The sequence below is a fragment of the Molothrus aeneus genome, chromosome 13 (genome assembly GCF_037042795.1).
Source record: "Molothrus aeneus isolate 106 chromosome 13, BPBGC_Maene_1.0, whole genome shotgun sequence".
In the NCBI taxonomy this organism is placed as follows: Eukaryota; Metazoa; Chordata; class Aves; order Passeriformes; family Icteridae; genus Molothrus; species Molothrus aeneus.
The window spans coordinates 11,432,326-11,446,493 of NC_089658.1; the positions used below are offsets into that span (position 1 = coordinate 11,432,326).

A 14,168-nucleotide genomic window follows, 5' to 3' on the forward strand; every position below is an offset into this window, starting at 1 on the left:
GATGGGACAAGCTCAGCACTTTGGAAAGCACATCACCAGTGTGTACCCTTGCTGGAAAACAATCCACTGGAGCTTTGTTATACAACATTCAAACATCCTGGCGAGTTGACAGTAATTTGCAATAAACACTGCATGTAAACAATTACCTGTGACTTGTTACACTTGTTTGTACAGGCAGCTGGCTAAACAGATCTGGGTGCACTTGTCTGTCCCTGTCACACCTGATACTGGAAAACAATTGCTTGTTATATGATTACTCTGAAAAAATCAGGGTTTTGTACCTGACAGCTGGCAAGGACTGAGTATGGATGCTTACAGACGGAAAAGTGCCGGAGCAATCAAATGTGATGGCGGTGTTTTTATGACAACGGTGAGGCCACTTTCATGTCTAATCCTCCCATCAAGGGAGGTCTTTGTGACAGAGTATTTGACAAAAAAACCCCACTTTTGGTGGTTGAAGGGTCCTGTGCTGGTAGAGGTGAAAGAAAGTAATTTGGTCATACAAGGTCCAAAAAGAGGCAGAGGTGCTTTATTTTCCAGTGGTTTAGCAAGGCGGAGTAAGATGCCGGTGATGTTACGCTGGAGCAGCTGTGCGGGAGGCGTTCCCACCCTTCGGGCTCTTTACGAGCGGACCGCGGTGTCAGGGCGCTCCGGCAGGCACCGGGACACGGCTGCGCTCGGGTCACGGCCCTCACCCCGCGCCCGGGGCGCGCCGAGCCGGGCTGGGCGGGGCCGCGGCTCCCGCCGGGGCTGCAGCGCCCGCGGGGCGGAACGGGAAGCGCCTCCGCAGGCGCAGCACGGGCTCGGGGCGGCGGAGCGGGCTGTGAGGGCCCGGGCGGAGCGGGCCGTGAGGGCTCAGCCCGTCCCGCCCCGGCCGCGGCCCCGCGCGGGCGCACTGCGCGCGCCGGGGGAGGGAGGGAAGGAGGGGCGCGCAGGCGCGGGGCGCGCGCCGGGCGGGGCCGCGCGGGAGCCGGCGGGGGGTTCCGCGCGCCCGCGGCCGCCGCCCGCGGGGCCGGTGAAGGGGCGGCGGCGCTGCCGGCGCGGGGTCGGGGCCGGTGCGGGGGCGGTGCCGGGGGCTCTGCGGCGCTGCCGGCGAGCGGCGGCGCTGCCACTCCCGAACCCGACGGCGCACAAAGGGCACCCCCCCACACCCCGAACCAACCCCCCCGCCGCAAAAACGCACCCCAAGCGCGGCCCCCTCCGCCGGCGCTCAGGTGGGGCTGGCGGCGGGCGCTCGGGGGCGCGGGGCTTGGTGGGGGTGGGGGGAGCGGCGGCCGGCGGGCCGGGGCCCGGCATTGTTCGGCAGCCGACAACAAAGAGCGGGGCCGGGCCGGGCCGGGCCGGGGGGGGCAGCGCCGGCCCCTCCGCGCCGCCCCGGCCAATCGCGGCGCGCGGCGGCGGCGCGCGGTGACTGCGAGCGGCGCTTACGCTGCGGCGCCCGGCGCGGCCCCCGCTCCCCGCCCCGCGCCCGCCCGCCTCTCCAGAGCCGTCTGGCTGCAGCAGAGCCTCAGACAGAGGAGGGGAGAGGAGGAAAAAAAAAACGCTGAGTGAGTGGAGTGGAGCCTGGGAGGGGCTCCTTAAAGAAACGCTGCCGCCGCTTGGCATTGTGGCCGGCGAGGAACTCGAGGGGGGGAAGCCATCGGAGCTCCTCTCGCTTATCCTCTTCCCACCCCCCCCACCCCACCCCCAGCCGACAAAAAAAAAAAAAAAGGAAAAAAAAAAAAAGCCAACCGAAAAAACCTCGGGGGGGAGTCGTGGGGGGGTCCTGAGAACATCTTATAAACCGGATTGCACTGAGAGGAGGAAAAAAAAAAGCAAAAAAGATACAAAATATACAAGCAAAAGGCAACAATTCCCCGGTCTCCAGCAGTCGCCCACCCTCCCTTCCCTTCTCTCCTGCTGGCCATCTGCCTTGGGTTCTCCTTTGTGTCTGATCTCTTACTACTGAGCCGAGCGCAGGCGGAGGGTGCACCACACACAGGGACTATGCCCAGCTCGCTTTTTGCAGACATGGAGAGGAACGGGAGCGGCGGCGGCGGCGGTGGTGGTGGTGGTGGCGGGGGAGAGACCCTGGATGACCAAAGAGCCCTTCAGATCGCCCTGGATCAGCTCTCCCTGCTGGGGCTGGACAACGACGAGACGGGCTCCATTTACGACAACGAGCCTCGGAAAAAGAGCGTGAACATGACTGAATGCGTGCCGGTGCCCAGCTCGGAACATGTCGCTGAGATAGTGGGGAGACAAGGTGGGTGCCTGCATGCGAGGGGGTGTGGGGGCGCGGGTCTCCCCTCCGCGCTGCCGGGCGGGCGGCTCAGATGCGACACTGGCCATTCCCAGGAACGCTGCAGCCGTGCGGCGGTGGCCAGTGCCGGCTTCCCCCAGACAAAGAAAGTGCAGCGGCAGACGTGATGTTTCCGAGGAGTGTTATGCATCAGTTTCGAGATGCACTTTCAGCTGCCGGGTTGGAGAAAAAAATCAGGAAAATAATAAAAATCTGTCCTTTCCTCCGGCTGCAAAAGTTAAGATTTGCAAGAGGAAACGGGAGGAAAATGGGACCTCCGTGCTTTTCCCCCTCCACCACCCCAAAGTTAGAAATCGTGGATTATTTTTTTTAAGGAAGAGAAATGGAGTGGAGAAGTGGAACAATGGGGTTGGAATAAAGCATCCGCAGTGGGGAATATGGCTCATTCGGTACAGCCTCTGCTCCTCACCTTAAGAACTGATTTTATTTTTCCAAAAGCAAAGTGCTGAGCAGGAATGTGGGCTGGCGGGTGTGTTGATTTGTGAGGGCTGCTTGCATTTTATTTATTTTTTTTTCTGGCGGTGCAGTTTTCCTGCACGTTTTTTTTTTTTTTAATTTTTTTTTTGTCGCTCCTTTTTCTTATTTCCCCCCCTGTGTTACCGACCCTGTGAACTGCACGTTGGTAGTTTTGGGGCAGTTTGCATGGCAGATGTGTCGGTGGCCACTTGCGATGCCTTTGGGCGTGTGCCAGGGCTGTGGGCTGACATTACTTTACACCGTGACCGAGGCTCCCGGACGAGATGCCAGCGATCACCTGGGGTTGGGGGCAATGTGTTTCTCGGGTGGGTGTGTATTTTTTTTCCCCTCCCTAGCTGCACCCAAACAATGGGTTGTAACCGGTTCTCCCCCACCACCTCCCCTTCCTCCCCCTCCCCTTCGCCCTCCATCTCCGCATCTCGTTCCCAGGTTGTAAAATCAAAGCTCTGCGGGCAAAGACCAACACCTACATCAAGACCCCGGTTCGCGGGGAGGAGCCGCTCTTTGTTGTGACGGGCAGAAAGGAAGATGTGGCCATGGCCCGCAGGGAGATCATCTCTGCGGCCGAGCACTTCTCCATGATCCGAGCCTCGCGGAACAAGAACACAGCCCTGAACGGCACCGTTCCCGGCCCCCCGAACCTGCCCGGCCAAACCACCATCCAGGTGCGGGTGCCTTATCGCGTGGTGGGCTTGGTCGTGGGGCCCAAGGGGGCGACCATCAAGCGCATCCAGCAGCAGACGCACACGTACATCGTGACCCCGAGCCGGGACAAGGAGCCGGTCTTTGAGGTGACAGGCATGCCAGAGAACGTGGACCGGGCCCGGGAGGAGATCGAGGCGCACATCGCCATGCGCACCGGCGGCATCATCGAGCTGACGGACGAGAACGACTTCCACGCCAACGGCACGGACGTGGGCTTCGAGCTGAACGGCACGGGCAGCCTCTGGAGCAAGCCCACGCCGCCCAGCATCACACCCACCCCGGGCCGCAAGCCCTTCTGCAACTACCGCAACGACAGCTCCAGCTCGCTGGGCAGCGCCTCCACCGACTCCTATTTCGGGGGCGGCACCGGGGGAGGCGGCAGCGCCCGCCTGGCCGACTACAGCCCCCCGAGCCCGGCGCTGAGCTTCTCGCACAACGGCAACAACAACAACAACAGCGCCAACGGCTACGTGTACGGCGGGGGCGGCGGCGACGTCCTCTCCTCCCCGGACTGCTGCTCCGAGCTGCCCTTCGACTCGCCGCCCGGCTTCGACCTGGCGCCCGCCCCGCCGCCCGGGGCCGCCCTCCTCTGGCCGCAGTTCGAGCGCGGCCCCGCCGCGCCGCCCTCGCCCGCGCCCTCGCCTGCCGCCGCCGCCGCCTTCCCGGGCGCCGCGCCCGCCAATGCCAACCTGGCGCTGCTGGTGAGCGGCCCCCGGCGCGGCGCCGCCCCGCCCCCGGCGCGGCTCTCCCCGCCCCTGCACGGCAGCGCGGCCGGCACCGAGCACCCGCTGGCGCGCCGGGTGCGCAGCGACCCCGGCGGGCGGCTGCTGGCCGCCTCCTACCCGCTGTACGCCAACGGGCTGGGCGCCCACCTGCCCGGGCTGCCCTCCGACTCCTCCGCCTCCTCGTCCTCCTCCTCCAGCTCCTCGTCCAGCTCCTCCTGCTCTTCCTCTGGCGTGCGGCGGAAGGGCAGCCGCGACTGCTCGGTGTGCTTCGAGAGCGAGGTGATCGCGGCGCTGGTGCCCTGCGGCCACAACCTCTTCTGCATGGAGTGCGCCAACCGCATTTGCGAGAAGACGGAGCCGCAGTGCCCCGTGTGCCACAGCGCCGTCACCCAGGCCATCCGCATCTTCTCCTGAGCGCCGCGGGCCGGGGGCACGAACCGGGGGGGCCGGCGGGGCCGGGGCCGCCGCACGCCGAGGGGCGCGGGCAGCGGCCGAGGGAGGGCTGGGGGGTGGTGTGACAGCGGGTGCATGCTATAAATAATAACGGGCGACTCCATTCTAGTGCTAGGCTAGTTTTTACACTGTACTTTAATACGAAGCTTCCAAAACTCCCCTTTTTTATAAACAAACAAACAGAAAAAAAAGAAAAAAAAAACAGAAAAAAAATTGAAAGTAGAAGATGCTTATGATGATGACAATGGTGTGTGGACTGTTAGTAAAACGTGCTGGTAGTTCTAGGATGCTTATTACAAAATAATTAAATCTATGGGTGGATACTTTTCTGAATGTTCTTGAAAGGGCAAGAAGTTCCTGTGAAAAACCATGATACTGCAGCTTTATCAGACTTTTAAAAAGAAAAAAGAAAAAAAAAACCAACAAAACTGTAACATATCTCTTATATATATTAAAAACGTTTAAAGGTTTTAAAGATAAATTGCATTAATACAGATTGAAGTATTTTATTCTTTTTTGACTTGAAAAATTATATTTCATATTGCAAAGATGTTTACAAGTATTTTAATTTAAGTTCAGTGAACTTTTTGTAGCTGGGTTAAATCTTTTTTATTTTAGTATGGCCTTATGGCAAAGAACACTGTATTATTTTAATATCACACAATTGTGAACGGAATTACAAACCATAAAATGTGTAATGCTTTGAACAGTATTCTGTTGGGATGGAGATTTTATAGGTTCAGAAAAAAATCTTTTAAATCTGCTTCACCCAGCATATTTTCTATTCAGTGATATAAAGCATATTTTATTCTATATTATTACAAAAATGGAAATGTATAAACATATGTCAAAAGGAACTGTTGAAGCTTTCTAACATTTGTATAAATAGAATTCAGTGGAAATTACAAAAATTCTGTTGCACCACTATAGTTTTAGTATTTCTATTTTAATACATTTGTTTACCACTTGTTTATGTATATGTAGGTGACGTTACTTGAGCTTAAATGTACTTTACTGAGCAAAGTTTAAAAACAAAGTATATTTTATTTTATGATAAAGGGCCTTTAACCTCATGGTCAAATACTAATATTATATTTGCTGAGACAAGATTTGAAATTGTATCAAGAGTTTTATTTTTCTGACATTTAAAGTTCTACATAATAAAAGTAAAACTTAAGTAATGGTGCTACTTCATGTTTTTTTAAGTATTTCTATATAAATAAAATAAAATATTACAGAAAAAAAGGTACTCTGTGTGGTGATTTGATTTCATGTGCTGAGAGTTTTTTCTGGAATTTTTGTTTCCTGCTTGTATCAGTGAAACATGTTGGGAGTTTAAACTGTGTCATGCTAATGTTGCTGGAACTTGTGCAGGCTTCCAGAATAATCCTGCCAGCTATCATACCTTATAACATGTTTTTAATGAAAAAAAAAAAAGAGTTTTTTAATATGTGTTATATTGCTGGCGTTTTCCACAGCACAAAGTCCTATTTTTTTTTAATAATTTCTAGTCATGAAAAGTACTTGGGTTTGTGTGAATTGTTACTTTTGGCAGACAAAGCATAGGAAGTAGGAAACTGAAAAGCAGCTGAAGAAGGGAGCAGGGGAGGCTCCTTTGTTGCCCTGTGCTGATGGAGGCTCTGGTCCCTGCTGTGCCCAGGGACCTCAGGACTGCATCCCAAACTTGGCACTTCTGGAGCAGAGCAAGGGCTGCAGTAGCCTCCCTGAGTCCTTGACAGTGGTATTTGGCCCGTGTGGCTGGGCTAATTGGTGTTGACAAGCTGATTTGAATAACATATTTACTGCCCTGTAAGGTTGTTTTGGCATTGCTGGTGCCTGCAGTGGCGTTGGGGCGAGGGACGCTCGGCTGAGCCCACGGACACACCAAACAAGCCCTGCAGGGCTTGTGCTGCTCGGTGCAGTCCATGGGAGCGAAGTGGCTGTTGGCTGATGCGTGTTAGAGCAGATTGCAGAAGGTGCTGCACATCCCTAAATGTTTCTCTTAGAGCTTCCATCGCCCTTTTCAGTGGGTGAGAGAAAACAACAAAGGAAACGCAGAGTGTGTAGCATATTTCATTTGCCTTACTTTGTGCTTAGCAGTGTATGGGCAGAGCTGCTCTGCTCTGATCTCCTTTATGGACTCCAGAGCTGCTGGTTGGGTGGGAAGGGGGAGGAGTGAGGATGCGGCAGGGGATGATGGGATCTCTTTGTTTGATTTGATTTGAGTTTTGCTTCTTTCATTGAACTGTGGTTGTGGTATCATCCGATTTGTAGAGCTACAATCCCTCACTGAGTGTTGCATCTATCTCAGGAATCTTGGAGGTTTGGATGGGGGGCAGAAACCCCCCACCCCAAGGCTGTGGAAAAGAATCCAGAGAGTGGCAGAGAAGATGCGTTTAAGCAGTACAGACACTGAAAAAACCCTTGGCAAAATCAATTGCTTTAGAGATCAGGGAGTTTAAGTCCATGTGTATATTTTCTTGATGATGGGTGTTTAGGAAATGCTTTCAAGATGCGTCAATCAATTTCTCATGTCTGTGTAAACATCCTGTACAGTTTTCAGGGAGAAGTTGTGAAAATTACTATAAATAAAAAAGTGAATTTGATCACTTCGTTTGGTTTTCAAGCTTAGTGAAACCAAAAGGTAAATAAGATGAACAAAATGTGAAAACTAAAGTCTCCTCCTTTTCTTCCCCATGATGTAAAATCCTGCTGTGTCCCTGGTGTTGGCAGTGGTGCTATGGATGGCTGTGGTGTTATGGATGGCTGTGAGCAGCCTCTGGAGAACACCCCCTGGCCAGCAGCTCAGGAATGCCCTGGCCTGGGCTGCCCAGCCTGTCAGTAAATCCCTCATTGTCCATGGTCATCTTGCAGGACTTGCTGTTTCTTTACCAGGTGGTGGCAGAAACAAAGGCAATCCCCTCTTGCTCCATGGCTCTGGCTGCCTTTTCTGCCTCTGCACGCTGTTTGAGCCCCTTTACGTGCTCCATGTGCATGTTGTCTCGAGATGGACAGATGGGCTGTAGTGCCTTAAAAACTGGTTGTGTTCACTCCTCTTTGGGAATTATTTTGCCTGCAGAGGGACCAGTCTGGGTTACTCTTGCTTTGTCATCCAATGAGGGCCTTATGCCCAGCCTTTCAAACGTGATGCCCTGTGGTGGTGGCAGAGCCAGGGGGCTCAGCAGCATTCACCACCTCAGGCACCTCCACTGCCTGGACCCTCCACTGCTGGCAGGGCTGGTGCATCCCCTCTGTCTGTTGGAGGGTGTTTCAGGGTGTGCTGGCACATGTGGTGTCCATCCTGCCAGGTCTCATTGCTTGCTGGGTTGCCCTGGTGTGCCCTGAGCCCAGATCTGCTGCCAGAGTGGGGTGTAAATCCCCCATCCTTGGCCAGCAGAGATGAGCTCACGGGAGCAGGGCCGGTGTGGGGAGGAACGTGCAGGCTGCCCATGTGCTCTGCCCTGGATTTATGCTGTAGGTCAGTCCCTCAGAGTGCAGAGGCCATAAATCAGTGCAGAATTTGTCCCAGGGTCGGGAGCCATATGGTGTGCTGGAGCAGGAGAGGAAGAGGGATGCCCACACTGAAGGAGAATAAAGGCCTGTGTTCGGGGCCAGAATATTTCAAAGCCTGAGAAAGGGGCAAAGTTCAGTTTCTAATTGAGTGCTTTGAAATATATAGATGTATATGGTCAATGTTTATCTTCCAGAACAAAGCTCACTCTGTTTGTCCAGTGGTTGTGTGCCGGTGCTGGGATCTGTTCCTGGGGGTGTCCAGCCCAGAGCTCCTGGGTGCTCTGGGGCTCTGGGGGTGTGGGTGCCCCTGGCACGTGCCAGCAGCCTGGCCCTGCTGGCCCAGCCCCTGCTTGGAGGCACTGGTGAGGACCTGCACGTTTGTGGGTGTTTCCTGGCTTTCCCAACACATTTGTATGGTTCCCAGTGCATGTACACATCATTATCTTAAACCAGAGTACATTTACATATGTAAGAATTATTATAGACAAAGTCCTAAGTTTAATTATTCCTCTGTCCATATCTTGTACTTCACAGAATTTGCATAACAATCAGACATCAAAGCCAGAACCCTTTACTGGAAGAGAGGTCTTTCTGCTATATTATTTTAATAAAATAAATCATAATGATCAATTAAACCTAAATTTACTCTTTAGATTTTTTTCCTGTGAATCCATTGAAATGAGAGTTAAAAGCAAACTTTAAATTTAGCAATAAGAATCTAACACAGTAAGGTTTTTAAATTGCTTTTTGTTTGATATTTCTCACTCCTCTCTGCCAACCCCATCACCCATCTCTTTTCCTCCACTCTCCTTGTCTTGCCATTTTGGAAGTTGAAATGGTTCTTTGCTGTCACTGAAGTGAATGTGGGTTCTGCTGCTGGAAGAGCAGGCAGGTGAGTATTGCATTTAATTGATCTAGAAATAGCAAAAAGGAATTATTCACCCTGCCTCTGCTTATTTGTGTTTCCTGTAACTCGAGTTGTCTCTCGAGTGGAGATGATTTAATTAGAGAACAAAGACTATTTTAAATCTAAGCTAGGCAAGGGAGGCTTCAGTCTGTATAATCATTTGCCTTTCTGGTTTACCTGTTTATGACAGTCTACCTGGAAGTGCTGAAGGGCCCGAGTTTGCAGGTGAATCTGTGCTCTGCCCAAACGTGAGTGATGTGGAAGGCACTCCTGACTCCTGTGCTCTCCTGCTTCCTACTCAGGAAACATAGAGTGTTACATATAAATGTGATCAGATATCCAATATATACTTGTGTACACAACTGACTGCATAAAATCATCCAGAGAAATCATCAATTAGAAAGTATTTCCCTTTTTAGTGCATTGGCGTTAGCAGAAACTTGCTGTAATCATGGAAAAACTTGTATTGCAGTTTTATTACTTAATAGTAGGGTTTTTGATGAAGCTTTCACAGTTGGATATATGAAATAATTATATCTCATCTAAGTTTTAACTTTGATTAAAAAGCAAAAAGCTTATTTGGTATTAGTGAGATAGGTTCTATCATGATGTGCTTCTCCTGTGCTGTATCAAAACTATCCAGGCACTTGGTGTATGGATTATTCTTTAATGTTATCTGTGCAGATAGAGCACATGCAGCTCTGACTGTGCCCCAGGTATGTACATGCATGCATGTACAATACTGGGAGCACCACAGAGCCCTGATCTTGTAAGATTTGTGCAGTCTTGGGAAATAGCATCTATCATGAGAAATTGAATTTGTGTCCTTAAGGACTATCAGGTGGGGATGTGGCTACAGAAGCCATGAGTATCTGCCCTGGGTTGCATTTTTCTGAGTTTAGGGCTCTGTGAAATAGTAGGATTTAGTTCCCCTCATAAAGTAAACTGGCAAGTAAGGTTTGTTTGCATATATACACTTACCCAGGGCACGCAGGTAGTATTTCTCCCTAATGTGGGTTTCATGGTTCTTTTTGTTAGGGATTTTTTTTGCCCTGTCTTTTGCAACAACATATAGCTCTCCACTGTTAAGATTATTGTTTAGGAAAATCAGTCAGTTATAAATGAAAGTTAAATACTTTTATATTAAGTGCATCTTATACCTCTGCCATGGCAAATATGATTGATTAGCTGTCTTGAGAAATTTATAACCTTTGATAAGATTGCACCAAGAGAAGTGCTTTGTAAGTTTTCAGTAGAGAATGGAAAGAGACTTTTGATGTTCCTCATTACTGGTTTTCCACTTGTGATGGAGATAAAATACAGTAAAGTGCTTTTTCCTCTTATGTATGAGGGCTCTTCTTCCTTTCATACCTGGTAGAATTGTGTGGTCCACTTTGTATTAGTATGAATGGCAATTGCCTTGTAAATGTGGTGGCCATTAATGGGTGAATAGTCTGTCATCTCTTATTTTGTCCTTTGTCTTTATGCTTTATTCACTTTTACCCTCTACAAAAGAGCTTTAATTTAGACCTCAAACAACAGTAGCAGTGCTTCAGTTCATTATAGATCTAGTGGCAGTTTTATTTCATTTTGATGTTCTTTATATTTTGATGGGTGTACAAAACAGTAGAAGCCATTTTAATCAAAAGAAAATTTCAATGAGAGCATGACCTGTAAACAGTGGTTTTGTAAGAGTCACAAAAGTTTCTGTTACACATTTGGAAATTATTTCCATGATTTAACTGCAAAGGGCAAGTAAATCACCCCCCTCTAAGAGTTAGAAAAAGGAGTGTTTTTCAGGATCTTTAGTTCTTTAACTGACTCATTGTATCATCTCAGCTAATTAATTTCACCTTTTCTATGCTTCAGGATTTCCATCTGTGAATGAACTAATGACACCTACTTACAGGCAGCATTGTGAAGATTAATGAATTGACATTATTGAAGTATCCTGAGGTAGAAGTCCTGATGTAAGTACAAAGTACTATTACTGATGCTTCCTAATTAATCAGTCCACAATCCAGCCTGTGGAATCACATTGGTCTACAGCAAACAAACACTGGATTATATTTGCAATCTGTGAGTGGGTTTTTTCCCCCAGATTTCTGGTTTTAAATGTTATTTGAACCACCTTTTTTGGTGAGTCTAAGAATCTCCCACCCTCCCGTGGCACTTAGAGGTGAGATGGGCTTGTTTGAGGAGAAACAGGTGATCCAATGATACATGTATCACCCTGGCAGGTTTTACTGTGGATACAGAAAAGCAATCTCAGCCTGGGATTTTCTTGCCTCCTCTGGTGCAACATTAGTAACACTTTAGGCATGCTGTCCTTTAAAATGGGGATGAAAATGTTAGTGTTACCAGGACCATCCAGAGTCCCAGCAGGGGCTGGATGTTCCTGCAGGTGAAGGTGGGTGGGAGGAGTGATGTTGTGCACCAGGAAATCTCAGAAGGGAATTGATGCTGTGAAATTGTTTGCAATTTATGCGGATAACAAGGTCCATTCTTACTCCTCATGGCTGGGCTGCTGTTTCCATACAGATATGGTTATATCTGTGCAAGTCTTATACTACATGTTTAAAATTGAAAAAATAATTTAAAAAAAAGCTAGTTGAATTTGTCTGACCCTTGCCCTAATTAAATAGTATGAAACATGTACCTAAATTCTCACAATTTTTAGTACATAGTTGACAAAAGAGGTGAATGCAGTTGCTGCCTGTTTCAATTTCCAGAGACTGGTCACATTCCTAAATGTCTTCATACACTCCTTGTTGGAAATTGAAGTCACAAGATATTTTTTTGAGTTATTTGTAACTGTTACACAAGTGCAGACAGGGAGGTTTAAAGTTTCACAAACATTTGTATTTCTTTCTACTTATGTCACTTCTTTAAAAAGAAGAGTCTATCACGTGCAATTATGAAACTGCTTCATGTTTGACACAGTTGAAGATGTTTTCAGGCCACAAAAATGAAATTTTCTATGACTAATTTAAATTAAAACCCCACTCTGGCAGAACATGTCCTCAATCTTTGGAGTCACATGGTTCTTGGAAAGCTCTTCCTTGGCTGTGCAGGAGGTCAGACTTTTAAGGAGAGAGTCTGTGCATAAATGTGCAGTGCTGCTAATGAGAGGAATTTCACACTTCTACCCTCTGCCTCAAGCTCTGTGTTCATCCTGCTGCCTGCTGCCTCTGAAGCCTTTGGAATTAGATGTTATAATGAGTGCTGGGCCATCACTGAGCCGGTGCAGCCGCATGCTGGAGCTCTAGCTGGGGACATGGCTTCCAGGAGGTAGGGTCACCCACCCTGCAAAAACTAGTAGTACTTAAAAGTGAGGTCTCCTGTTTGTTTCTGAGAGCATCTCAGCTCTGTGGCTGCCCTTCCTCTCCCCAGTGGTGATTTTCAAGCCAAACAGCCCTTTCATCATTGCTCTGGCTTAGCAGCAAAGTTGTCTGTTGATAATAGCAGGCTTCACTTCTTCCCCAGCTAACTGGTAGTCAGGCAGCCAAAGAATGGCCTATCCAAAATTAGGATATGCTCAATGCACCATCCGCTGGTGTTGTTCCCATCAGCCTAATTACATGACTTTTGGGTCAGACAATGTCTCATTGTGTGGCCCTTGGCAGCTAGGGGATGCCTAATGCTGCATGAATGTCTGATGTGGAGTTTGATGGCTATGACCGAGGCTGCAGCTCCTCACTGGAATTGAAAACATCCGTGCAGTTTCCATAGAAAACCAGGTCAATGGTGCAGCCATATAGCATTAGCCCCAGGGGAAGCCATTGCTTGCTTGTTGCCTGTACAAATCTGTGCAGGGTGGGCAGTTCATGGTGCATTTCTCTTTCAGGTAAATGACAGTTAAGGAGTCAGATTGATTTAGTCTTTAGTGACCTAATTCAGAATCCTAATTTATGGCAAGCACCATCCCACATCCATTTATCTATATCTTTTCTTCTATTTTATGCATTTAAGAACACTTCACAAGTGTTCTTATGAACACTGCAAGCACAATGAAGATGGCTTTGTACCCATAAGTTTAAAAAAAGTAATTTTATATTTTCTTTGACTGCAAAAATTTTAGGTAGAACTACCCTATCTTTTTGCTTCCTGTAAAAGCCTGCCTTTTTTACAGGCAAAAGCAAGGTATGAATGTAAAACACAATTCATTGTAGATGAAGGCTGTAATATGCTTGTTCATTTCAAAGGAGAATGTATAACTAATTACATTTTAATTGAATCTCTAACGTCAACAGCTGTTTTTAAAGGATCTTTTAAAGCTACATTTATTTTTAGTATTTAGTATAAGATTGTCTTTCTTTGCACACATCTCTCTTCATGCATTATTGCCCTTTAGAAAGTTTCCCTTCTTTTAAAGTATCAGTTAACGCTAGCATACATTAAAGAGTAAGCTGGTAAAACTTGGTTTTAAGGTGCTTGGTGTGACTTTTCTGTGTGGAGAGGAAAAAAAATATGACACCACCAAAAAGCACTTTGTTGTCTTTTTCTCCCAGAAGTAAGAGGTTCCAGTTGCAGCCCAAAGTGCCAAGGCCAGCTCTCAGCTGCTGGTGGTTTACTGATGGTTGGCTGGCTGTTATCAGTTCCTCCACAAGGCAGCTGCTAATCACAATAAATAGCAAAACCATCTCTTTAGTCGAGGGAGCTGCACTGATTTAGTCCTTCTCTGATAGAGCAACAGCAGCATCTGTGAGTATCCTTTAACTTAGAGGGATCAAAAAACAACTAACTGCTGTTCATGTGAAAAAACTTTGTTAAACTTAGGGGTTTATGTATCAGGGCTTGGTTCTGTTGATTTCCTGGGACATGAGTTAAAGTTAAACCCACTCCCCAACACCTTCTCTCTGCTTTCACCAGAGGGATTTGTTCATGTCCCAGTGGGTTTGCAGGAAATCTGTGTCTTGCTGGTCATGAGCAGCTCTTTCCCTACACATGCTGGGATTCCTGCAGCTATGGAATTTACCCAGAGAGAAGATACCCACCTCTCCTCTTGAGAACTGGATATTTTTGTATGGTTCAGAGTCTTAAGCACTCCAGAAATGGAGGGAATTATCTGAGAGATGATTTGCTG

The 14,168-nt window shown here is 48.6% G+C and overlaps 1 protein-coding gene across 2 annotated transcripts; it reads left to right on the forward strand.

The window, feature by feature from the left end:
• Nucleotides 1–1,083: 1,083 nt before the first annotated feature.
• MEX3B (mex-3 RNA binding family member B) lies at nt 1,084–5,909 on the forward strand. 2 transcript variants are annotated; one of them, XM_066558998.1, is made up of 3 exons: nt 1,084–1,214; nt 2,009–2,245; nt 3,209–5,909. In XM_066558998.1, exons 2-3 carry the CDS (start codon nt 2,011–2,013, stop codon nt 4,621–4,623), a joined length of 1,650 nt encoding a protein of 549 aa, XP_066415095.1. In that variant the 5' UTR covers nt 1,084–1,214; nt 2,009–2,010; the 3' UTR covers nt 4,624–5,909. The 2 variants fall into 2 exon arrangements, with proteins under 2 accessions (XP_066415095.1, XP_066415094.1); XM_066558997.1 differs by lacking the exon at nt 1,084–1,214 and having other exon boundaries at nt 1,726–2,245.
• The last annotated feature ends 8,259 nt before the right edge of the window (nt 5,910–14,168 follow it).